At 42.9% G+C, this 24,439-nt stretch overlaps 1 protein-coding gene across 1 annotated transcript; it reads right to left on the bottom strand.

The window, feature by feature from the left end:
* Positions 1 to 1,474: 1,474 nt before the first annotated feature.
* Positions 1,475 to 21,151, bottom strand: tp53inp1 (tumor protein p53 inducible nuclear protein 1). The gene is made up of 4 exons (XM_039804889.1): positions 20,923 to 21,151; positions 16,159 to 16,553; positions 7,602 to 8,157; positions 1,475 to 4,412 (listed from the first exon to the last, which is right to left on the bottom strand). Exons 2-4 carry the CDS (start codon positions 16,394 to 16,396, stop codon positions 4,190 to 4,192), a joined length of 1,017 nt encoding a protein of 338 aa, XP_039660823.1. The 5' UTR covers positions 16,397 to 16,553; positions 20,923 to 21,151; the 3' UTR covers positions 1,475 to 4,189.
* Positions 21,152 to 24,439: the final 3,288 nt, after the last annotated feature.

Below are 24,439 nucleotides of genomic sequence, written 5' to 3'. Positions count from 1 at the left end.
CGACGCAGAACTCCGAAAAGGTCACGACGCAGTAGCATAAAACAGCCTTCATTCTGCTCGTTTTTAACGTTTGACTCAATAAAAATCGACTCCGAAAATCACCGAGGACGGATTATTCTGGAATAAGTCGACCAAATATGAAGGTCGAGCCTTTTTCTCCTGTTCTGAGATCATTTGATAACATTTCGAGCGGATTTTCAACACATCCTTGGATAGATTATGATTTAAAGTTTCAACATGAGATTCGGTATGGAAGTCCATTCATGCCGAGAAAAGAAAGTAATGTGTGAAAAGTCAGGAATAATAATAATAAAAAAAAAACAACACTCACAGTAAGTCAAAATTATGAGATGTGAAGGCTTAATGTTTGAGAGAAGGTAAAAATCTGACTCGTTTTAACGTCCTTGATACCCAAAAGTTGATGCAGTAATTCAAATTTTGGGAGTCGAAATTTGTGAAATGTGTGTGTAGTTTGAGTAAGTCAAAATCCTGAGATAGCGAGTGAACTTTTTGGCCTTTAAATGTGACAATTATAAGTTGAGAAGTTGTCATGATGAGATAAATACCATTACCTCATTATTTAGACTTTTAAAAGTAATATTTTTGACTTTCCATCTCGTAATTTTGACTCACTTGGCGTGTTTTTAAAAGAAAAAGTGTCCTCATTCCCAACATTTCGTCCATTATTTTCTTTTCCTGACAGAAATGTGCATCCATTCGGACTCAGTCCAACTGTCAGATGGACAGATTGCAGTGTGGCGATTCGGCCCGGGGTCTATACTCTCCCAACAGCAGACGTATTAAACATTAGACCGTCCACCGTTTCAGAGCACCGAGGCCGCGAACGGTTAGCAAACGCTTGAAAAGTTAAACAACAACAACAACAAAAATCTGTATTATAAAACTAGTGAAAAGGTTAAAAGATCATTGCTACTTTTTTTGGTTTGTAACTAAGTTAACATGGAAAATAGAATAGATAAAAAGCAATAAAAGTACATTTCTAAAAACCATGTTAGGTCAAATATAAACATTGCAAAAAAAACAGTTTCTCTCCGTCTTGATGGGTTTCCAACAGTCGACTGAGAGCATCAAGAGTTTCGTTTTCACAGCCCTGGGACCAAGATAAACTAAACTATAGGTCGATAATTTCTCACAAAACATTTTTCAAGAGGGAAGTCTGATCACGCACAAAGAAATCATCAGCCGTCAAGTAAATCTGCATTTTTCTAAAGAGTAGAAGGTGATTGGTTGTGACCCTGAGAAGTAGACTGCAGATTCATTTTTTTTTTTTTTTTTTAAGAACAAACATAAAATAATAAAAAATCTTTTTCCATTTTCTAGGTTTTTTTTCCCCCACCATCATCACACTAACACAACTCTACAACCATGCAACAGGTTTGCACACTAACATAACCAAACATACCTAAGCAAGAAACCATAGACGCATATATACCAACTTCATACTGATATGTTATTTCATTTTTTTCTTTTCAAAAAATATTTTGGAATTTTTTTTTTTTTTTTAAATACATTTTGTCTTTTTACATTTTCTATTTATCTCAAAGCTACCGTTAAAACAAGGCGTTTAGTGATATTTAACCCAGTAATTTTTACAGTCTTTTTTTTTCTCATTTTAATAAAAAAAAAAAGAAAATATTGTGAAAAGTTACTGAATTACAAAGTCAGAGGCAGGTTCAGCCAGGCGGCCGCAGGACGAGCGCTTTTAACAACAACAACAACAACAACAACAAGGTGATGCTGCAGGACGTCGGAGAGACAAGATGGCCGAATTAACAAAAACGGGGAAAGTTAAAGAAGAAAATCTCATCGAAATGCTCCAAACAAACACTGGAATATCGGAATATCTGTGAACATCGGCTACGTATAAACGAGGTCACATCATGAGGTCACTTCCCGCAGATTTCGGGAGCGAGGGATAATCAAAAATCTACGTCATGAGCTGCATCTCACGGCCCTTATCCGATAGCTCCTCGACTCCTCGGTCCTCGGCTGAACCGGAAGTTGTTCAGTCCCTCCTCGGTGAAGGCCGTCTCAGGAAAGGACGCCTCATCCCTCTAAAAACACATTTTCTCGTTGCCTCTCTCCTCGCATGATTTCCTCCCGTCTCTCCCGTGCCTGGGACTAAGACGCGAGGAAGGGAGGCAAGTGGAGGAGTCAGGGATGCAATTTAAGGGCCATGAGATGCAGTTTAGACCACCAAGAGCAGAAAGGCAAAGCAGCTACAGTACAGGTTGGGGTTTGAGCCAGAAGTGGCTCATGAAACTCTCTGTTCCGTCTCTCGGTTTTCGGTAACTAAACCCTCCAGTTTCACAGAAAAAAAAAAAAAAAAAAAAAAAACCTCTGAATGCTAAATGTTAGTGTGACGTTTCACTTTGCCAAAACATTTGCATTCAAATGTAAATGTCTTTTTGCATACTGCTGGTGGTAGTTTCTACTAGAGCAAGAAATTAAATAACTTAAAAATTTTAAAAGCTGGAAACAAAAAAGGTTTAGAGTTTTTATATGTACAAGGGTACTTTAAAAAGGCCGATATTGAAGCATCAGAGGCAGAGATATCCTAACTTTGAGTCACGTCTATGGTTCAAACTCCAAGAACACTGGACCCTACATTTCCCATAATGCAACTTGACAGAATCTAGAATCCGTGCCTGGGTAAAGAGCCACGTCTTTCAATCTCCACAGGCCCAGTTTGTAACTGATTTTCTGTTATAAATAAATGTGTCGTCTACATACAACTGTGAGTTGTACTCCTCATCATCAGTACGTGAATGTCCTTTTAATTGACCGGTTCTCTTGTGGCAGTTGTGTACAATGCATCCTGGGAAACGTAGGAAGTAGGAACTCGCTGCCTTGAGTAAAAATAAACAAGGCAAGACAGAAGAGTGACCAAAACAGCTACAGATTAGAGCTGCAAATATTAATCTATAATATTAATGTTTTTTTAAATGGGAAAGAAAGTCAAAAAAATTCTGATTCCAGCTTTTTAAAAATGGAAATATTTTGTAGTTTCTTCTAGTTTTTCATAATTTTGTGACCTTTTATAGACCTAATCGAGAGAATAATCGACAGTGAAAATAATCCTTAGTTTCAGCCCTTCCGCAGATTGCTGACTATAACAGTGTCGGGTTATTCGAGGGGGACTTTTTCCTTTAAAGTTTAGACTCCTTGTTTTCATAACTTTCATAACTGGCGCGCACCACGTTCACTACCGGCAACTTTCTGTGGGCAACACTATCACAACTCTGCTGCACTGATTAAATGGCACCGTTGTGCTGCTGCGGCACTGTTCATGGTCGAGCGATTCGGGATCTGAAAGGTCTCTCCGATGCGTCCGGTCAAGTTGCCCCAAAAAAAGTCGCAAAACACAGCTAAGATGCCGTGACATCACAGCGAGCGTCCTGCCACGCTGTGAACCTGCCGCTGAGTAAAGTGACCTACAGCATTGATTCTACACATTAAAAGTTGTCCATGAAGATCAAGTAAAGAGAGAGAAAGAGAGAGAAAGAAGGAGAAAGAGAAATGGACAACATCGTGAAATCTCTTCCTCTCTGTGATTGGACGCAAACCGGTCCAATAGAGGGAGAGTAAAACAAGGATCATAGGAGGAGGACATGTTTGGGGACACATGATGATGATGATGATGACAAATCTTTTTCTTTTCAACATCAATATGAAGGAGGATGGATGGGTGAAGAGGAGAATAAGAAAGGGAAGGAGAAAGAGAGGACAACACTGTGAAATCTCTTCCTCTCTGTGACTGGACGCAAACTGGTCCAGCGCAGGGAGAATAAAACAAAGGTGATAGGAGGAGGAGGACATGTCGGGGGACACATGATAACATCTTTTCTTTTCTTCCCAACATCAATATGAAGGAGGATGGAGGGAGGGAGGGATGGATGGAGGAAGAGAAGGAAAAGGGGAAACATTGCACCCACTGGCCACATGAGCTGATAAAATAAAAATCTCCAGCCACTTTCTCTATTTCACCATCCAATCAGATGTGAGAACAGATCGGGGCGTGACTAATGGCTGAAGACATGTTGCTGGTGTGGATTTCTTGCGGTGGCCAATGTCAGTTTCCCATAATGCTTACAGGATGGAGGTTGAAGATGAAGATGAAGAGGATGATGATGATGATGATGATGATGATGAAGGTGATCCGGACGCCTCAGTAGTTGAGGTGTCTCTGGCTGGGCTGGTGCAGGTGCTTGGTGCTGGCCTTCGGGGGGCGCAGCAGGTTGAGGCGCCGCAGGGCGTTGCGGGACAGCGGCTGGGTGCGTTGGGTGGCGTTACCCGAGCGCTGCTGCAGGAGGCCGGCGCGGGCGGAGAGCGCCGCAACGTAGCAGGCTGAGTGGAGGCTGGAGCGCCGCTGGACCACCGCAACCTCCGGCCTGCAGGGGGAGACAGAGACCGAAGGAGAGGGGTGTTAGATGGAGAGTACTTGGTGCTGAACTGACTGACAGAAAATATACAACTACTTAAAGCTAGTCAATTACTTGTTCAAGTAATTTATCAAGAAAATAATTCAAATATTAAAAAAAATTTTTTTAAACCTGGACCCTATTATCCCATGCATTGTTGTCCAAGTGACTAACATGCATATAAGCACCAGACTCCATGTAAATAATCAGGACTTTTAGCGTGTATAGAGCCAGCATATCTCCACCAGACTCCATGTAAATAATCAGGACTTTTAGCGTGTATAGAGCCAGCATATCTCCACCAGACTCCATGTAAATAATCAGGACTTTTAGCGTGTATAGAGCCAGCATATCTCCACCAGACTCAATGTAAATAATCAGGACTTTTAGCGTGTATAGAGCCAGCATATTTCCACCAGACTCCATGTAAATAATCAGGACTTTTAGCGTGTATAGAGCCAGCATATCTCCACCAGACTCCATGTAAATGATCAGGACTTTTAGCGTGTATAGAGCCAGCATATCTCCACCAGACTCCATGTAAATAATCAGGACTTTTAGCGTGTATAGAGCCAGCATATCTCCACCAGACTCCATGTAAATAATCAGGACTTTTAGCGTGTATAGAGCCAGCATATCTCCACCAGACTCCATGTAAATAATCAGGACTTTTAGTGTGTATAGAGCCAGCATATTTCCACATGTAAATGGGTGAATTAAGGGTTTATTTCAACCAAACCAGAGTGGTGATTGTTGGAACAGTGGAAAGACGAACCGAGACGGCTTTTGATGGTTTTATTTTTGTTTCTGTCAACTTTCTGTCGTATGAAGTGTGTTTTATGATGATAAAATTACTGTTTATTTAAATGGAGTCTGGTCAGTGGCAAAAACAGCACTTTTAGTGGACTGAAACTGAAGGTGTGCAATTGCGGGGTTATTGCGGCTTGATAATACTGGACCAATTTCAAAGATTGTTGTTCTTATCAGTCACATTATCCTCTTTTCCGACCAAGTAGTTACAGGAGCGTAGTTATAGGGACAGTCGTCTTCTAAACAGTTCTACTAACTACTCTCCGCCAAAACCGGTTTTTACATTTGCATTCGCACTGGCCAAGTGGCCATAGGAACTGACCTTTTGTTATTATAACACAGCCATCTAACGACCACTATAGCCGCTTTCCAACCAAGTAGTTACAGGAGCGTAGTTATAGGAACAGTCCACTTCTAAACAGAACTACTAACTATTCTCCCCCAAAACCGGTTTTGCCATTTGCATTCGCACTGGCCAAGTGGTCATATAGGAACTAAATACTAAATTATTTAATTTAATACTAAATCTAAGCATATTTGTCATAATTTAAACAAGTCTCCCGAAGAGAAACGGGTATCTCTCTCTCCCCCGCCTCTGCCTGCTGCGCTGCGCTGTGGAGGGGTGTGTGTGTGTGTGTGTGTGTGTGTGTGTGTGTGTGTGTGTGTGTGTGTGTGTGTGTGTGTGTGTCCACGCTTGTGGAGTTTAACTCCGAAAAGACAGTTAACCACAGGTTCCCGTTAATCTTATGATGGACATGTGCAAACGAACCGTCAACGGCGAAATAAAAGCCTCTTATTTACGAGAGCGGTCTGAGGGACTTCCAGCTGACAGCGGGGGTCTCTGAGCGCGATTGGCCCAGCGATGAGCTTGCGGCCGGGGCAGGCGCCTACTGGCTGTCGCCTCACTTCATGGAGCTTCTCAACTCTGAAAACTTTGAAGCAAATTGTCAATTCGGCATCAATTTTCGCAAGACTGCCTGTATTCGAAATCTAAACAGTTCATTTCTCACCTAAAACGCTGTCAGAAGTGAATTTAGTGATGAATAAGATGACGAAAACTGTCCCGTTGTTGGTCTGTCTGTACCGGAAACCTGAGCCTCGTTGACCTGTAGGTCCCTATGCTGAAAAGGGAACCCTGCCCTGAAGTAGGAGCTCAAAGAGTTACAGGAAGACGAACTTAATAATCCCCAAATTGGTCCAGTCGGAACAGGAGAACAAAAAAAGGGTTCTAGGAGGGTTCGGTTCTAGGAAGTACAAAAATCGCTCCAGTCGGAAAGCGGCTTTAGACACCAAACCACGGGGAAATAGGGCCCAGGTTGGAAAAAAACGTAACGTTACCCTTTGAGTAAAGACGTTTGATTTATAATCAGGGTTCATACGCATTTTAACCAATACTTTTCCATGACTTTTTTTGGCAAATTTCCATGACTATGTGTTCCTGAAAATGTCAGTCGACATTATACAATAAGAATACAAATCTGTGTTAAAGTATAAAGAGGTTTAACAATAAAATGAACGACAATTTATGTGGTTCATAGTGGGATTCATAATGTCGCTCCCCGAATACAACGTTGAGGTTAAGACGACGTGAAAATACATTTATTAAAATCACATATTATTATACTAAATTCCATGACTTTTCCAAAAACTTTCTGGGTCTTTTTATGTTTCCAAAAACCTTTCCAGGTAGTGTTAATTTCGTCAGACGAGACTAAACTATGTTCTAGACTATATATATATATATATATATATATATATATATATATAGTCTAGAACATAGTTTAGTCTCGATCTAACAAAATTTATATTTATATTTATATATATATATATATATATATATATATATATATATATTATATATATATATATATATATCATTTATTTATTTTTATAACTATTTGTCTGAAATGGTTATCAGAAATAATTTATTTAAAAAAAGAGTAAAATGTTTTGACTAAAACTTGACTAAAATGGCGAGACTTTTTATTTTTATTTTTTATTTATCCTTTATTTTACCAGGTGATGTCCCATTGAGATAGTCAAATCTCTTTTACAAGGGAGCCCTGGAGCAACAGTACACAAGTTACACAGAATCACAAAAACACTTTTAGTCGACTAAGATACCTTGAGTTCTCTTTTGACTAAAACTAGACTAAAATGACGAGACTTTTAGTCGACTAAAACTTGACTAACAAACATTTTTGGCACAAGACTAAGACTAAATTAAAAATAGGTGACAAAATTAACACTATTTCCAGGCCTGTTATGGAATTAGCATTTTTCAAATTCCATAACTTTTCCAGGTCTTTTCCCCAAAGCGTATGAACCCTGTAATAATGTGATAATTACCGGTGACGGGGGCCGTCCAGAAGGCGTCGGCCCTTCTCCTTCCCAGCGGAGGGCGTCAGGGCGGCGGGCGCGTCTTCAGGCAGCAAGCCCAGGTCCAGGTCCAGGTCCAGGGAGCGCGGCAGGGCGTCGAGGGCGAGCCTCGGGGTGCTGTGGCGGGCGTAGACGGACATGCTGGGGTGCTCGATCAGCAGGTTCTCCAGAGGGCTGGTCTCCAGGAGGCCCGGCTGGCTGCCGCGGCCGGTGAAGCAGGGCGGCGGCGTGACGAACCAGCTCTCCTCCAGAGAGCCGGCGTCCAGACGGAGGAAGCCGCTGTCCCCTTCTTCCCCGTTGTCCTCTTCGTCGTCGTCCTCCTCCTCCTCTTCCTCCTCCGCCCCTCCGTCCGGGTCGGTGTCGGCCGTGGAGTTGAGGGAGATGCAGGAGGCGTAGCGGATGGCGGGGCTGGCCATGGGGGAGGGGACCATCACCATGTCTTCCTCCTCCTCCTCCTCCTCTTCCTCTTCAGGACCAACGGTGGATCCAGAGCGGCCGTCGCCACACTGAGCCGAGCAGGCTTCAGCTGCAGAGACGGAGAGAGAGAAGAAGTCATGGTATGAGCCATTATAACAGGTTTTTTACAGTGTGTTCAGGGGACAGACAGCTAGCAGATAGTGAGGAGATGTTTTTTACAGTGTGTTCAGGGGACAGGCAGCTAGCAGATAGTGAGGAGATATTTTTACAGTGTGTTCAGGGGACAGACAGCTAGCAGATAGTGAGGAGATATTTTTACAGTGTGTTCAGGGGACAGGCAGCTAGCAGATAGTGAAGAGATGTTTTTACAGTGTGTTCAGGGGGCAGGCAGCTAGCAGATAGTGAGGAGATGTTTTTAAGTGTGTTCAGGGGACAGACAGCTAGCAGATAGTGAGGAGATGTTTTTTACAGTGTGTTCAGGGGACAGGCAGCTAGCAGATAGTGAAGAGATGTTTTTACAGTGTGTTCAGGGGACAGGCAGCTAGCAGATAGTGAGGAGATGTTTTTTACAGTGTGTTCAGGGGACAGGCAGCTAGCAGATAGTGAGGAGATGTTTTTTACAGTGTGTTCAGGGGACAGGCAGCTAGCAGATAGTGAAGAGATGTTTTTACAGTGTGTTCAGGGGACAGGCAGCTAGCAGATAGTGAAGAGATGTTTTTACAGTGTGTTCAGGGGACAGGCAGCTAGCAGATAGTGAGGAGATGTTTTTACAGTGTGTTCAGGGGACAGGCAGCTAGCAGATAGTGAGGAGATGTTTTTTACAGTGTGTTCAGGGGACAGGCAGCTAGCAGATAGTGAGGAGATGTTTTTTACAGTGTGTTCAGGGGACCGGCAGCTAGCAGATAGTGAGGAGATGTTTGCTGTATGTGACGAAAAATGTTGTAGCCTAAAAAACGCGTCCCATCACTTAGAGCACCTTTAAAGTAGTTTTTTTTTCCAGGGCTAAATGACATAGTATCAGATCGGTGCATTGACTTGTATTCGCCGATAACGATACCAACATTTTAGGCTGGCAATTGGAGGCATTTCCAATACCACTATTGGAACAACTGTAGTAGTAGTAGTAGTAGTATTATACCATTATGAAATATCTTGATTGTTAAAAGGTCTTTCAGGCTATTTACTTGACCAGCTGCTGCTCTGCTGATGGAGGTGAAACTCCAGTGTAATACATTCAGTGTGTCAGCAGGCGGCACTGTGACCTGTCGGAGCAGCAGCAGCAGCAGCAGCAGCAGCCACATGTAAACAATCATTTTCTGGATGCAGAGAGCACAGTGGGGCAAGCTGACACCACAGCCTGCACGTGTGTGTGTGTGTGTGTGTGTGTGTGTGTGTGTGTGTGTGTGTGTGTGTGTGTGTGTGTGTGTGTGTGTGTGTGTGTGTGTGTGTGTGTGTGTGTGTGTGTGTGCAAACACGGCTGTTAATCCTGTCTCTCTCTAACAGAGCTGCCTCATCTGCTCACCAGATCCTTCCACTCCCTCTTTTTTGCAGAAGTCAAGACCGTGACGGGTGAACCAAACCAAAGCTTTCTGGAAGTCACTGCAGCGTGTCATGTTTCTGTATACAGTGTGTGTGTGTGTGTGTGTGTGTGTGTGTGTGTGTGTGTGTGTGTGTGTGTGTCAGTACTGCTGTACTAATATCTAAAATGTGAAGACCAGTATTGAGCTAGCAATTCTAGCTGCAGCAACCGCCACTGCACATTTGCTCACACGTAAATCATCGCGCACAGTCAACGTGCCGACATCCTGCGCCGCTGCGCATGCAGCACGGAAATTTGCGTGCGAAAAAAATAAATAAATAAATAAATCAGATCGTAATGATTCACAGAGACGCAGGAAGTTATGAGAGGAAACGCGATCTCAAGCTGGCAGACTGGGAGCTAAAAATAACGCTTCTCCATTCGATTTTGACCTGCTGCTTTTCTCCAGACAATCAACAATAACTCATTTGCATGGCTTCACCCTTTGAACTCTGCAAAACACCCCCCCCCCATCCCCCTCCCAGTGCCTACATCGGTATTTTTGCCTATTGTCATTTCCCTATGTCATTATGTCATTTCTTGGAGAATCTTCAAATGCTTCATATCCTTAAAAACAGCACAACCTAAACTGAAAGGTTATGTAGGTCAATACGTAATTAATAATAATAATAATAAAAAAAAATAAAAAATAAAAAGTATTGGAATTGTGTCATAAATAAATGTGTTTTCATAATATTTTACTATTTAAACAAAAAAAATATGGATGCAAAGGAATTTTCCAGAAGTTATTCGAACTATGCATTTTTAAGATTATTTTTTGGGGCTTTTCCCTTTATTATAGTGACAGTGGATAGACATGAAAGGGGGAGAGAGATGGGGGATGAGGCGCAGCAAAGGGCCGCAGGTCGGATTCGAACCCGGGCCGCTGCAAAGGACTCAGCCTACATGGGGAGCACGCTCTCACTGGGTGAGCTAGAGGTCGCCCCGGTTTTTTAGATTTGAGATATGGTCGTTTTTATGAGCAGAGTGTAAAGGTGTTTTGATAGTTTCATTTGCAATAGAAAATCGTTCCACCGAACCGAAGCCTCGGCTCTCTGCTGCAGAAGAACCAACGCTCGAGCTGTTGTGGTTTTTATTTTAGATCGGTTTATACCGGAACAGGTACACGACGATCTCCCGCGGACCGCCCTTCCTCCAGTGGTGGAATGTAACTAAGTACATTTACTTCAGTACTGTACTGAAGTCCAAATGTTGAGGTACTTTTACTTTACTTGAGTCTTTTCTTTTCATGCCACTTTATCCTTCTACTCAGCTATATTTCAGAGAGAAATATTGGACTTTTTACTCCACTACATTCATCTGCTACAGCTTTAGTAACTAGTTACTTTAGTTACTCCGCTACATTCATCTGTTCCAGCTTTAGTTACTAGTTACTTTAGTTACTCCGCTACATTCATCTGTTCCAGCTTTAGTTACTAGTTACTTTAGTTACTCCACTACATTCATCTGTTCCAGCTTTAGTTACTAGTTACTTTAGTTACTCCGCTACATTCATCTGTTCCAGCTTTAGTTACTAGTTACTTTAGTTACTCCGCTACATTCATCTGTTCCAGCTTTAGTTACTAGTTACTTTAGTTACTCCGCTACATTCATCTGTTACAGCTTTAGTTACTAGATACTTTAGTTACTCCACTACATTCATCGGTTACAGCTTTAGTTACTAGTTACTTTAGTTACTCCGCTACATTCATCGGTTACAGCTTTAGTTACTAGTTACTTTACACATTAAGATCTCTGCACACTAAACACATGTAGTTTATAACATCTGATGTCTGATTCTAAAGTAAACTAGCCGACAATATAACGGACTACAAGTCACGCTGAGATGATGAGACCTTTAACACACAGCTGGTTGGAGCCTTTACTCTTTCTACAATGGGAGGATTCTTACATTTTCCTGATGAGACTTACAGACTTTTACTGAAGTAACATTTCCAATGCAGGACTTTAACTTGTAACGGAGTATTTTTACAGTGTGGTATTAGTACTTTAACTGAAGTAAAGGATCTGAATACTTCTTCCACCACTGGATAGGTTGAATTCCCAGCTATATCCAGTGGTTCTTCTCTTCATCCTGAACTAATGTTTAAAGTCCTGCTGCAGTCCTGGATGAGAGCGTCTGGTCCGCTGTGACAGTCTTAGTGAACTTCTGCTTCTCACACATCTTGATCAGTGATGTTGTAACTTCCTGAATGATGTGGTCTGTTCTGACATGGAGTCAGCATGATGTACAGAACAGACGATAACAATATAACAGGACTTCTTCTGGATAGATTACACACTCTACATATTAATATGATTTACATTAAATGCTGAAGAAAAAAGTGATGCAATTCCTCCATTTTGGCTGACATGATTAGACCATTAAACACACAACTGTTTGGATCCTTTACACCACATGTGTCAAACTCGAGGCCCGAGGGCCAAATCCGGCCCCTCGCAGATTTTGATCCGGCCCGCGTATCAATTTAGGTTCACAATAACTTTTGGGCCGCCTAGTTTTTGTAGCTTTTTCAATGTTTTGGTCGCTTTCTTCCGACGTTTTTGGGGCCTTTTCTGGAGTTTTTTTCAATGTTTTTTTTTCCTTCTCTTTTTTCTTTGATGGCTAAGTTACTTTTTTGGGGCTTTATGTGGACCAAGCTGTAAGTGAGAAGGCTCTATGAGACACGCAATAATCCAGTAAAAGAACCTTGACTTTTTCGATGAAATAAAAGCATGTGAATAAACTAAACTTAGTTTCCAGTGTGGCCCTCTGGGAAATTGAGTTTGACACTTTACACTTTCTAAAACCAGGAGGATTTTTGACTTTTACATTTTTCCTGATGACACTGACATACTTTGACGTTTTTTTAAGTGAAGGATCTGAATGCTTCTTTCGCCACTGCCGTAGCGTTTAACTCCCAAACACACAGCTGTAGGAGTGAACTAACAAAAAGGGAACTCATTGCCCTCATCAAATGAGCCCTGTGCTCGCACTGTTTACAGTAATTAACTCGCTTGTCGCTGTGCATGAGAGCCAGAGTTTTTGGAGCTCATTTCCACTTGGACACGAACTCCCAGGAGTTCACAGAGGAATCCTTGTTTACACGCAACAGCGGGCCTGAGAGGCTGCCGAGTGCTGACTCAGCGCCTGCCAGCTGATCCGCTGCACACTTTATCCTCTAAAAACGCTCGCTGTCCGTGTCCATCAGCAGCTGATCTCTTCCTCCAGAGTCTGCAGGGAGGTTCAGGTGCGGGGATGTCAGCGGAACAACAGGTGTCCGCGGCAGCAGTGCGGTGGTGCCGTTAGCGAGGACCAACGGCGTTTTGGAGACATTGGCCCGCTGTTGTGTCGGGTTAGCGAGGTCAGGGTGTGTTATGAGCGAACCGGCTGACCTTCTACCAAACACGCAGGCTCAGCGTCTGCACGCGAGCAGCCGACTTCACCTCCAACCGGACTTCCCGGGCCCAGTCGGACTAGAAAAGGCGATCCTGCGATTCGCCGCAGGGTTGTGCGGCGGTGGGAGCGTCACTGAAACGGCCCATTTGTGCGACGCCCTGTTGGGTTCTTTAACCCCCCCAACGTAGCACGAGTTGACTTTATGTTTCACAATTACTGTCGTCCGTCAGATCGTTGATAGATCTCGACTAAAGTTGAATCGGTCGCTCTGCTGAGGCAGACCTTGCTCATATGTTTTGGTCTTGTCCTAGACTGCTGGATTACTGGACAGCTAGATTTAAAATGTTGTCTGTGGTACATGTTAAGGATATCAGGCCTAGTTTTGAGATGGCTGTCTTTGGAGTACCTGAACAAGATGTGGTCTTGTCCAAAAAAAATGTCAAGACGCATGTGCTTTTGCATGTCTTCTGGCTCGCAGAAGAATATTACTTGATTGGAAGTCAAGTAAACCACCCTTAGTTTCACTATGGCTTAGTGATGTGATGCTATTTTTTTTTAAAACTGGAGAAAATTAAATATTTTCTTAGAGGTTCCACCAAACGTTTTTATTCTGTATGGACCCCAATGGTTTCTTATTTTGAAAAGAATGCTACTCTTCCCCCAAACTAAAAATAATTAAAAATAATTATTGATCTCAAAAGACCTGTATACATTGGATCGGATGAGGTAATCCGACACATTTGGCTAACAATGTTGTCAATTATTTTCTCACTGTTTGCAACATAAGGACTTTGTTTTTTCTTTTTTTCCTCTTCTCTGTTCAGTGGGTGGGTTGTGGGAAAGTGGAAAAAAACTGTAAAAACTAGGAGTATTGTTAAACTTGCTCTGTATGTGATGCATCACTCTGTTCTTCCTTCAATAAAAATATATAAAAAAAAATATATATATAAAAAAAAGTTGAATCCACACACACAACTTTTTTATAGATGCTTTTGTTGGCATTTTTAGGCCTTTATTGTTGCTAGGACAGCTTAGTCTTAAAGGGGAGCGAGAGGGGAAATGACATGCAGCAAAGGGACGCAGGTTGGAACCCGCGGCGTCGAGGACTGAGCCTTTGCATATGGGCGCGCGCTCTCCCAGGGGAGCTACCCAGGTGCCTCCCCACTAACCCTATTTAAGATGAATGGAAAGCCCTGCGTTTCACGGCCAACGCAGCGTGTGCGAACGCAGCCGCAAATCAGCCGGTCCACCCAAATTGGCAGCATGCAAGCGGAGATTTCCAACATTAGATCATTTTACCTCAAGTCATTTTGACACTCTCGCAGTGTGCATGCAGTTTCTGTTGGCGGTCGACAAAGGCGGACACGTGTGCACGGTCATATTACTGCAAAATGGCTCAGTTTCCTTTTAAGGCTGGGTTGCATATTGCATTTTAGTGCCGACGCCTCAGTATGTTTCAGTACTGTTAAAAAAAAAAAAATCTAAATGTGTAATTTTCTTTTTTTTCTCTCCATTGAACAAAGAGGCCAAAGCTCTCAAATGTTAAGACTTGTCTGAACACACGCAGCCATACAAGAACTTTCGCAACATAAAATAGTCTATATTGGCAACGACAACAAATATTTAGACCATAAGCTATCATCAAAGAATAAAAACTTTTGTGGAAAAGAAAAGTCCAACTTCTCTGGTTCCAGCTTGTGAAATGTGAATATGGTTCTTTTTTCCTTCTCTCCTCTGGGACAGGGAACTGAATATCTTTGAGTTGTGGACAAAACGAGACATTTGAGGAGGTCATCTCGGGCTTTTTGGGAAACACCTACTCCATTCGTCCAGGAATCAACAGATTAAAAACGACAATGAAAACAATCGTTCGTTGCAGCCCTGATGCAGAGCTCAGCCAGACTTCATGAACAGTCTGTAACTTTATGATGCACCTGGGAGAAACCAGACCCTCTATCCAGGTGTGTGATGGAGTGGGTTTATTTGGGGGATGTTGAGAGCTGCTCTGTGCCCATACATGTCCACCTCCACAGGCCCCAGAATGGGAGCTCCAGCTCCAACAGGATCTATTTTTACCTCCTCTGGTTCCCCAGGAGCTTTTGTTTGGCGCGTTCACAGGTTGACTACCATATACTGCCCGATGCCACCCTGCCTGAGGCGGGCCAGCCGGCCTCTGCCTCCCCCCCCCGAAATATTCACACGGCCGGGGAATCTGAGACAAGTCAAGTCAAGTCAGGACGGCGACGGGTGAACCAAACCAAAAGCTGTCTGGAAGTCACTGCAGCGTGTCATGTATCTGTATACAGTGTGTGTGTGTGTGTGTGTGTGTGTCTCAGTACTGCTGTACCAATATCTAAAATGTAAAGACCAATATTTATCTAATGTACGGTATCACAAAATCAAAATAGGCACACATACATAGCTGTCTGGAAGTCACTGCAGCGTGTCATGTATCTGTATACAGTGTGAGTGTGTGTGTGTGTGTGTGTGTGTGTGTGTGTGTGTGTGTGTGTGTGTGTGTGTGTGTGTGTGTGTGTGTGTGTGTGTGTGTGTGTGTCAGTATGTTATGACTGGGATCTTTTTTTGATGTCAGACGGCTCAGGAAACTTGGCTGGACTTTGACCAGCCATTAAAACCAGGCTCAAGTTATACAGTATCTCTCTAATGGACCGGGAGCATGTCGGTTTATTTTCTCTCCGTGCAGAAACTGTCCTCCGCCTTAAGTTTGGGAAAGGCTAGTTGAAAAGCAGATGTTGAGTTTTTTAAGTTTTGCTCACTCTCCCTGAACTGAACAGATTCCATTTGGTTTCGGGGTTTTTTTGCACAAATTTGAGGTGGATTAATCGGTAGATTACTCTATCCAGCTAATTTAAATAGCTCACGTTACTGTATTGTGTGAACAATTAACTTCATGTAATATTGAATGTGGCGTTTTCTTTTGCGGGGTGCAAAAGTTCCACAAGAACAAGTTCTCTCCTATCCCAGAATGCATCTGTGGTGTAGCCAGACCTCACTCCACGGCGCTGTGAAGTTAGGTCTGGCTACGTCAGACCAATTCCGACTGGAACTGCAGATTTCTCTGGTTTTAACACAGCAGGTAAGCACGTGTGCGAGCGCGGCGATATTCTCACCCAGGTAGTTGACCAGGATCCAGTCTTCTTCGTCGTCGTCCTCCTCCTCCTCTTCCTCCCGGCCGTCTCCAGGTCCGCCGCATCGACTCAGCTCCTCCGCGTCGTCCCCGAACAGAGCGCTGGCGAACCTCTGGAACATCCCTGGACGTCCCGCGGGGGCGTGAGGCTGAGGGAGGGGCTGGGGGGAGGCGCGCGGCTCGGGGCGACGGCGGAGAGGCGTGGCACGCACTTTGGTCATCAGCTGCGGGGTTCACGGCTGGGGGAAGGCGTCGGAAAGGTGCTGAAGTGCATCAATGAGGTGTGGTCATGGATCATCTGCGGGACAGCAGACACTGGCTGGACATCGCTCAACGGGTCGCTGTGACGAGTGCAAAAAAAAGGGTACAAAACAAGCCCTGAGAGGACAAAAAGAAAGAGAGAGACTTAATCAATAACGCTAAAAGGTTTGACTTTTAAAACTGGACACATTTACTTTCCAAAAGCTGTTGATAATGTATTTTACAAAAGTACAGTGCTCAGCATAAGTGAATACACCCATGCTCAAGTTGACTAAAAGAGGAATAAAAAAAATAAAAAATAAATCCTCTTTTGGAAATTGATCTTAATGCCTTAATTAAAAAAAAAAAAAAAAATAATGAGGAAAAATCCAACCTTTAAGGACACTTATTTTCTTTTGTGAATGAATAATGTATCGTAAATAAATAAATAAATAAATGTTCTTCCTTAAAATACAGGGGGCATAAGTCAGTCCACCCCTATGTTAAATTCCCATAGAGGCAGGCAGATGTTTATTTTTAAAGACCAGTTATTTCATGGATCCAGGATACTATGCATCCTGATTAAGTTCCCTTGGCCTTTGGAATTAAAATAGCCCCCCACATCATCACATACCCTTCACCATACCTAGAGGTTGGTTTTATGTCGGTTAGCCTAATAGCTGGTTTGATTTGCATTGAGAGATGATTTTATGGAAAGTACCCCATGCCAATCTCTAGGTATGGTGAAGGCTATGTGATGATGTGGGGGGGGGGCTATTTTAATTCCAAAGGCCAAGGGAACTATCAGGATGCATAGTATCCTGGATCCATGAGTAGGGGTGTACTGACTTATGCCCCATGTATTTTAAAAAGGAAGAACATTTATTTATTTACGATACATTATTCATTCACAAAGAAAATTGGTGTCCTTAAAGGTTGGATTCTCCTCATTTTTTTAATTAATGCATTAAGATCAATTTCTAAAAGATGATTTTTGTATTCCTCTTTTTAGTCGACTTTAGCATGGGTGTATTCACTTATGCTGAGCACTGTATGTCTCAAATTTGAGTCTCAAGTCCTGCTTTTTGTGACTTTAAGCGGCATTAACTAAGATGTTGGCCACTTGTGGGCAGCAAAACAAGCTGAAAAATATGAATCTTTTTATGAAACAAGCTGATCTCGACTTTGTTGCGGTTCGCATCCTATCAGCTGCTGGCTGGACCTCTGGGAGTTGATTCTGAAAGCAGTTACGAGATCTCCAAAAAACAAAGTGTGAGTCGAAGCACAGTTCGGATCACAACGTTCTAAAAAGGTTAAGGAGACACGTTTACACTAACAATATTTTCTGACAATCGCTCCTTTCACTTCAATGACATGAGAGTAGAAAGATAAGATAAGAGAAGGGAGGATTGGTTCAAGGTGGGGCCACGCAGATAAATCTTCAGGATGGAAAACAGTGTTGCAGTTTATGATACAAATTAAAACAGATGAGAGAGGCTTTGCTCAGCATTTTTTTTTTTTTTTTAACAGAATAAACACAGATCAACAATCTCACAGATTTGCACCTTATGAAGTCTGTAAAATCCAGCAGTTACAGAGCAACATGATGATTCACAAGGAGCGAATGTGTCCACCTGACAGCTATCTTCGATCAGCAAGCACTCTGGTCTATATTAAACTGCACAAACCTCCCCCATCACAGAGGAACAGGAGTAAAAATAAAATTAAAAAAAACCTCCTTTGTTCCCTGTGCAATAACTCGGCTTATTAGAGATTGCACCCGATACTGGTATTGACACCCAGACCGAACATACATATCGGGTTGTAATCGCTGAGGCAGAATGAATTTCCTGTCAGGCCTGATGGAGGAGAGCAAGCAGCTGCAGTTTGGAGCAGAGAGAGAGAGAGGCCGTCCTGTCTGTGTTTGACTCCACAGTAAATAAAGAGATGTGCTGTGTGCAGACACAGCTGGCTGGCAGCCGCTCCGCTGCTCTCAGTTCACTCTTTCATGGCAGGAACGCGTTAGTGGACAGAATAAGAAGTGATCAGTGTCACTGTCTCCCTGCAGCTGCTGTATAAAAAGGGAAGGAGGCTCCCTTTGGCACAATATCACTGGGTTAAAGCCAAGGGTGCAGTGTCCCCCGGTGGCCTTTCACCCCCCCTCACACAGTGCATTAATAATACCAATTTAGATTAACTTAAAACAATACAAAATAAAAGCTTTTGCTTATTTTTGCAAGAAGACGTTTTAAATACACAGTATACAAAAGTAAGAATGTTCTGATGTCAGCTTGTTACATTTTATTTTTTTCTAGTTTCTTCTCTCTTCTGTGACAGCAAACTGAGTATCTTTTGAGTTGCTGACAAAACGAGACATTTGAGGATGTCTTCTTGGGAAACACTAATCCACATTTTTTAACCACTTTATGACAACTAATCCATTAAATAGAGAAAATTAACGATAGATTAATTGACAATTAAAAAAATCGTTAGTTACAGCCCGAGTAACTCGAAAGGCGCTTATAAGAAATGTTTACAATTTGGGGAATCTCAAAAGTCGGATTATTTCCACCAGCACCTGAACGCACACTATATTCGAAGAGACCTGGCTGTGGTGCGTTTTAACGCTCGCGTCCCAGCTCGTATTTCTCGGTTGCCATTTTCATTACACGTAGAGACTAGAGAGAGAGCGCGAGAGAGCGAGACTTCAGAAAGACACTACACTCTAAAAGGGATATATAAATTGTTTCACTGAAATAACTGATAATACTAAATAAAATAATGCTAGCTCAGAGTCGAAGGTAACAACTAGCTAGCTAGCTAGCTAACTAACTAACAAGTTAAGCCCTAACAACGGTTGCCAAGGAAGGAGTAGCAACAGCAGCAGCAGAGTTCCATGCAGAGCAGAGCGAGCAGAGACGGTTCCATGGCTTCGGCTTTATGGCTTCAACCCATAGACGGTAGCCCGTTACGTCACAGAGGCTTTTCCTCTTCTCCACCCTTTATCTTTCTCTCTAAAGAAATTTGAATTTGAGAGAGCGAGGGCGCTGTTCGTACTGCAGAACAAAAAGTGGAAACCCGCCTCTGTAAACATCGAGATACGGTTTAAACTGAAGGACTGTCACAGCCTCAACAGCAGCAGCAGGCGGATAATCTGCTGCACCTGTTCCTCCTCCACCCTACCAGGACACCTAAATACTAAAATATGAATGTATCATCATAATAATCACCGAACACAAAGGAAAGCTCCTCTGGGTGTGGGTTTATATGCGACTAATGCCGTTAAAGGGGTCACTGAGTCATAGATAGATGTGGCAATTAATGCATCCATTACATCAGCCTATTTAACCATCCAAGGGGAAAAAATACGCTTAACACCCCTTAAGTCTGCAGGATTACACACATTCATTAAGATAAAACCCACATTACACACTTTTTTTTTCTTTTGGAAAACAATAGCTAGCCTATACCTCTTTGTTTTAAGCCGAAACATGACAGTACATTTGAATGTGGTAAATTGGATTATGAGGGATTTTGTCAGTCAGCTATTATAAGTCTATACAATGTCAGTAATACATGTATGTTAAGTCTTTCCTCAAAAGACCATAATTAACTTACAATGCTATAAAACAGGGTTAATAAGCAGTAAACTGAAATATTTTAGGTTTTAGTCATTGTGGTGAGGGCTGCGCAACTGACGTTTATTCCAATGTTGTTTCTTATTTTGTTATTTAATCAATTATTATTTTTTTAACAGGACAACTTTGTGAAAAATGACAATCACAACAAGGTGAAATCTTCAAATGTATCGTTTTTGTTCGACCAACAGTCCAAGAAGCCGACATGAGAAAAAAAAAAAGACGCAAATCCTCACTTGGAAAAACCTCAAAATAGTGCACGTTTGACATTTTTACTTGATATATGACCAATTATCAAATTGGTTATCGATTGATTCTCCTGTCGAGGGACTAAGGAATCATTCGGCTAACTATCGTAGCCCTAATATGATTCACCAAGCTGTCCGAGAGACAAATAAAAACCAAACAGAGTCCAATTTAGGGCAGCAGCCTTGTCTGTCGGACGGTTTTGTTGGTTACAAAAGAGAAGGGGGGGAGGCTGTAACTCTACACCAGCTTGGCAGCTCGGACCGCAGCTTGTTAAACTTTTATCTCCTGTAACATACTGCCAAGTGCGAACATATTTACAGGAATACACAAATAACGTCCTCTAGTTTAGCTAGTCGTGGAAAATCACGGAGTTCTGCAGAGCGAAGAGTAGCGCGAGCTACAGCATTAAACAGGCTAGCATATGAAGCTAACGCTGCAGAGTAAGCCGAATAAAAATGCATCGCAAAAGGTTGAAAAACGCAACGTAACTTCTTCATATTAACTCTGTTTCGTAAAGTAGAAAGTGCCGTTACTGTAATGTGGGTGAAAAAGAGCATTAGCGTGAGAATAAGAGGCACCGGAGTCGTCAACGGTCGCCGAGAAGAAAACAAAGAACTCACCTGCAGGCAGAGAAAACGGTTGTAAACGCCAACGGTTGGTTAAAAAAATCCTTAAAACTGAGGTAGACGCGTTACTTTTCGAAAAATAGAAAAACTGGAGGTTTCTTCGCGGAAGAAATAAAATATAAAAAAAAACGTTAATCTTAAGGACTGCACATCGGGAGTCACAGTGCGGTTTTCTCTTTCTTTTTTCCCTTCAGTCCGTTTCTTCCCGACTGCTCCTTCTTTTGTTGTTGTTATGGAGCTCCAACAGCTGATCGCAGTGACGTCGCCGAGAGCAGCCTATCGGAGGGGCCGGGGCCTACAGCGGCTCGGCCAATCACAAGAGGCGTTACAGGCTGTGACTGCTACCCCCCTCCTCCTTCCCCTGAGAAAGGCATGATTGGGCAAAGCTCTCTCATGTTTGGGAGGAATAACAGGACATAATGTGGGTTTTTTTTTTTTCCTCCCAAAAAATAGACGCATATTACATAAGCAGAACATCCGGGTTGAGCTGAAGGGCTTCCTGTTTTCTGGCCATCCAGCAACTGATGTCAACATTTAGTGGAAAACTTATAAAGTTTGCATAATGGAGTCATAAAATAGAGCAAAAGTGTGTAAAAAAAAAAATGTTGCTTAATGTTTTTTAGATTTTTTTTTTCGTTTAACAGGACAACTTGTGTCCTGAAACCAAGCTGTGCCCTTGCAGCGATTGTTTTACACTTTTAATATGTTATTTTAAATGTTAATAAAAAATGACACAGTGATTACTGGTCATTTTCTCTCCCTGCCGAATAGCACAGGCACACAGAAACACTTTGCGTGATAACACCTAAATGTAGACTAACTGGTGGAAAAACACAGAGAAAGTATTCAGATCTTGTAGTCAAAGATAAGATCGAAGAGATGAAATCCATTTGACTCTGATGGATAAGATAAGATATGATAAGATAAGATATGATACAGCTTTATTAGTCCGGCATTGCCAGCTCTTATCTCCACAGCGCTGTGGAGTAAGGTCTGGCTACACCACAGATGCATTCTGGGATAGGAGAAGAAAGCTTTCTGGGTTGTTTGCATTTCTTTAAACCGATCAGAATCGTCTTGGGCGGCGCTACGCTCCAGACGCAGCAACGGTGGCTCTGCTGAATAGTCTCAGGAAGGAACTTGTTTTGGTGGAACATTTGAAACCTGCAGAAGAAAACTCCTCATCCAATATTAAATGAAGTTAACTGTTGACACAACACAGTAACGTGAGATATTTAAATGAACTGATACATGGTTAAACCTCATTGGCTCTTACCAGTGTATCTCCGTGTGTACTTGGTCCACAGCAATCCCACCAATCAGTCCTAAAACGTCCCAGTTAGAGAGGAAACGCCCTAAATATATTCTTTATAAATCTTTACAAAGAATATGGCTCTGGGAAGATCCAATAGTTTTAACACTTACACAATGGAGAGTGGCCAGACTCTCTGTACAAATGAGTCTGGTAGGACCAGGCTAGTGTACCAGAGTCTGGTAGGACCAGGCTAATGGACCAGGCTAGTGTACCAAAGTCTGGTAGGACCAGGCTAATGGACCAGAGTCTGGTAGGACCAGGCTAATGGACCAGGCTAGTGTACCAAAGTCTGGTAGGACCAGGCTAGTGTACCAGAGTCTGGTAGGACCAGGCTAATGGACCAGGCTAGTGTACCAGAATCTGGTAGGACCAGGCTAATGGACCAGAGTCTGGTAGGACCAGGCTAATGGACCAGGCTAGTGTACCAGAATCTGGTAGGACCAGGCTAATGGACCAGAGTCTGGTAGGACCAGGCTAGTGGACCAGAGTCTGGTAGGACCAGGCTAATGGACCAGGCTAATGGACCAGAGTCTGGTAGGACCAGGCTAGTGTACCAGAATATGGTAGGATCAGGCTAGTGTACCAGAGTCTGGTAGGACCAGGCTAATGGACCAGGCTAGTGTACCAGAATATGGTAGGACCAGGCTAATGGACCAGGCTAATGGACCAGAGTCTGGTAGGACCAGGCTAATGGACCAGAGTCTGGTAGGACCAGGCTAATGGACCAGGCTATTGTACCAGAATCTAGTAGGACCAGGCTAGTGTACCAGAGTCTGGTAGGACCAGGCTAATGGACCAGAGTCTGGTAGGACCAGGCTAATGGACCAGGCTAGTGTACCAGAGTCTGGTAGGACCAGGCTAATGGACCAGAGTCTGGTAGGACCAGGCTAGTGTACCAGAATATGGTAGGACCAGGCTAGTGTACCAGAGTCTGGTAGGACCAGGCTAATGGACCAGGCTAGTGTACCAGAATATGGTAGGACCAGGCTAATGGACCAGGCTAATGGACCAGAGTCTGGTAGGACCAGGCTAGTGTACCAGAATATGGTAGGACCAGGCTAGTGTACCAGAGTCTGGTAGGACCAGGCTAATGGACCAGAGTCTGGTAGGACCAGGCTAATGGACCAGGCTAGTGTACCAGAGTCTGGTAGGACCAGGCTAATGGACCAGGCTAATGAACCAGAGTCTGGTAGGACCAGGCTAATGGACCAGGCTAGTGTACCAGAATATGGTAGGACCAGGCTAATGGACCAGAGTCTGGTAGGACCAGGCTAATGGACCAGGCTAGTGTACCAGAATATGGTAGGACCAGGCTAATGGACCAGAGTCTGGTAGGACCAGGCTAGTGGACCAGAGTCTGGTAGGACCAGGCTAATGGACCAGAATATGGTAGGACCAGGCTAATGGACCAGAGTCTGGTAGGACCAGGCTATTCATTTCCTGCATTCTGGTGATTTTTTTTCTGGAATAATTTGTGCCTTTTCTGCATCAATATATGGTGCAAATGTCATTATTTATGTAAAGGAAATTATAATAATGTTTGTTTTTTTTGGGGGGGGGGGGTTGTCCCCCAAAAATCCCCCTGTAAATTACGCCTATGGGTTTGACCTCCTGTTTAAAGAAACGTCGTCTTGTTTATAGAGGATGAAGCTATGAGCAGATATCTGGGTCAGTGGTGGGTTGAAAAGGCCCCTTCACAATCAAGAGGGTGACTTTAGGGAACTCGGCCTTCAACCCCCATCACTTTACCCCTCCCCCTCCCACTGCCCTCCATTCAGTCCATAATCTGGAGCAAAGGCCATTGACTTCAGACAAAAGGCCTATAGGGAAATGCAGACTGCTGCAGATTTAAATCATGTCGGAGTGAATCTCAAAAAATACAAAAAAATCACAGCTGTCACATTCCATAAACCTCCATAAACAATTCACAGCTGTGTGTCATTACCTCGCACGTTACAATATTGCACTATGATGCTACTTGCACACTGTTTAGTACATATTTAATGTTATACATATTTTATTTTGTTATATATACACTATGTATGTAGGTTGTACATTTTATTCTACACTTGTGTGTGCGTGCGTGCGTGTGTGTGTATATATATATATATATATACATACAGTATAGGCCAAAAGTTTGGACACACCTCATTCAATGTATTTCTTTATTTTCATGACTATTTACATTGTAGATTC

Source organism: Perca fluviatilis, chromosome 7 (assembly GCF_010015445.1).
Source record: "Perca fluviatilis chromosome 7, GENO_Pfluv_1.0, whole genome shotgun sequence".
NCBI classification, from domain to species: domain Eukaryota; kingdom Metazoa; phylum Chordata; class Actinopteri; order Perciformes; family Percidae; genus Perca; species Perca fluviatilis.
This window is presented reverse-complemented; position numbering and strand designations above follow the sequence as displayed.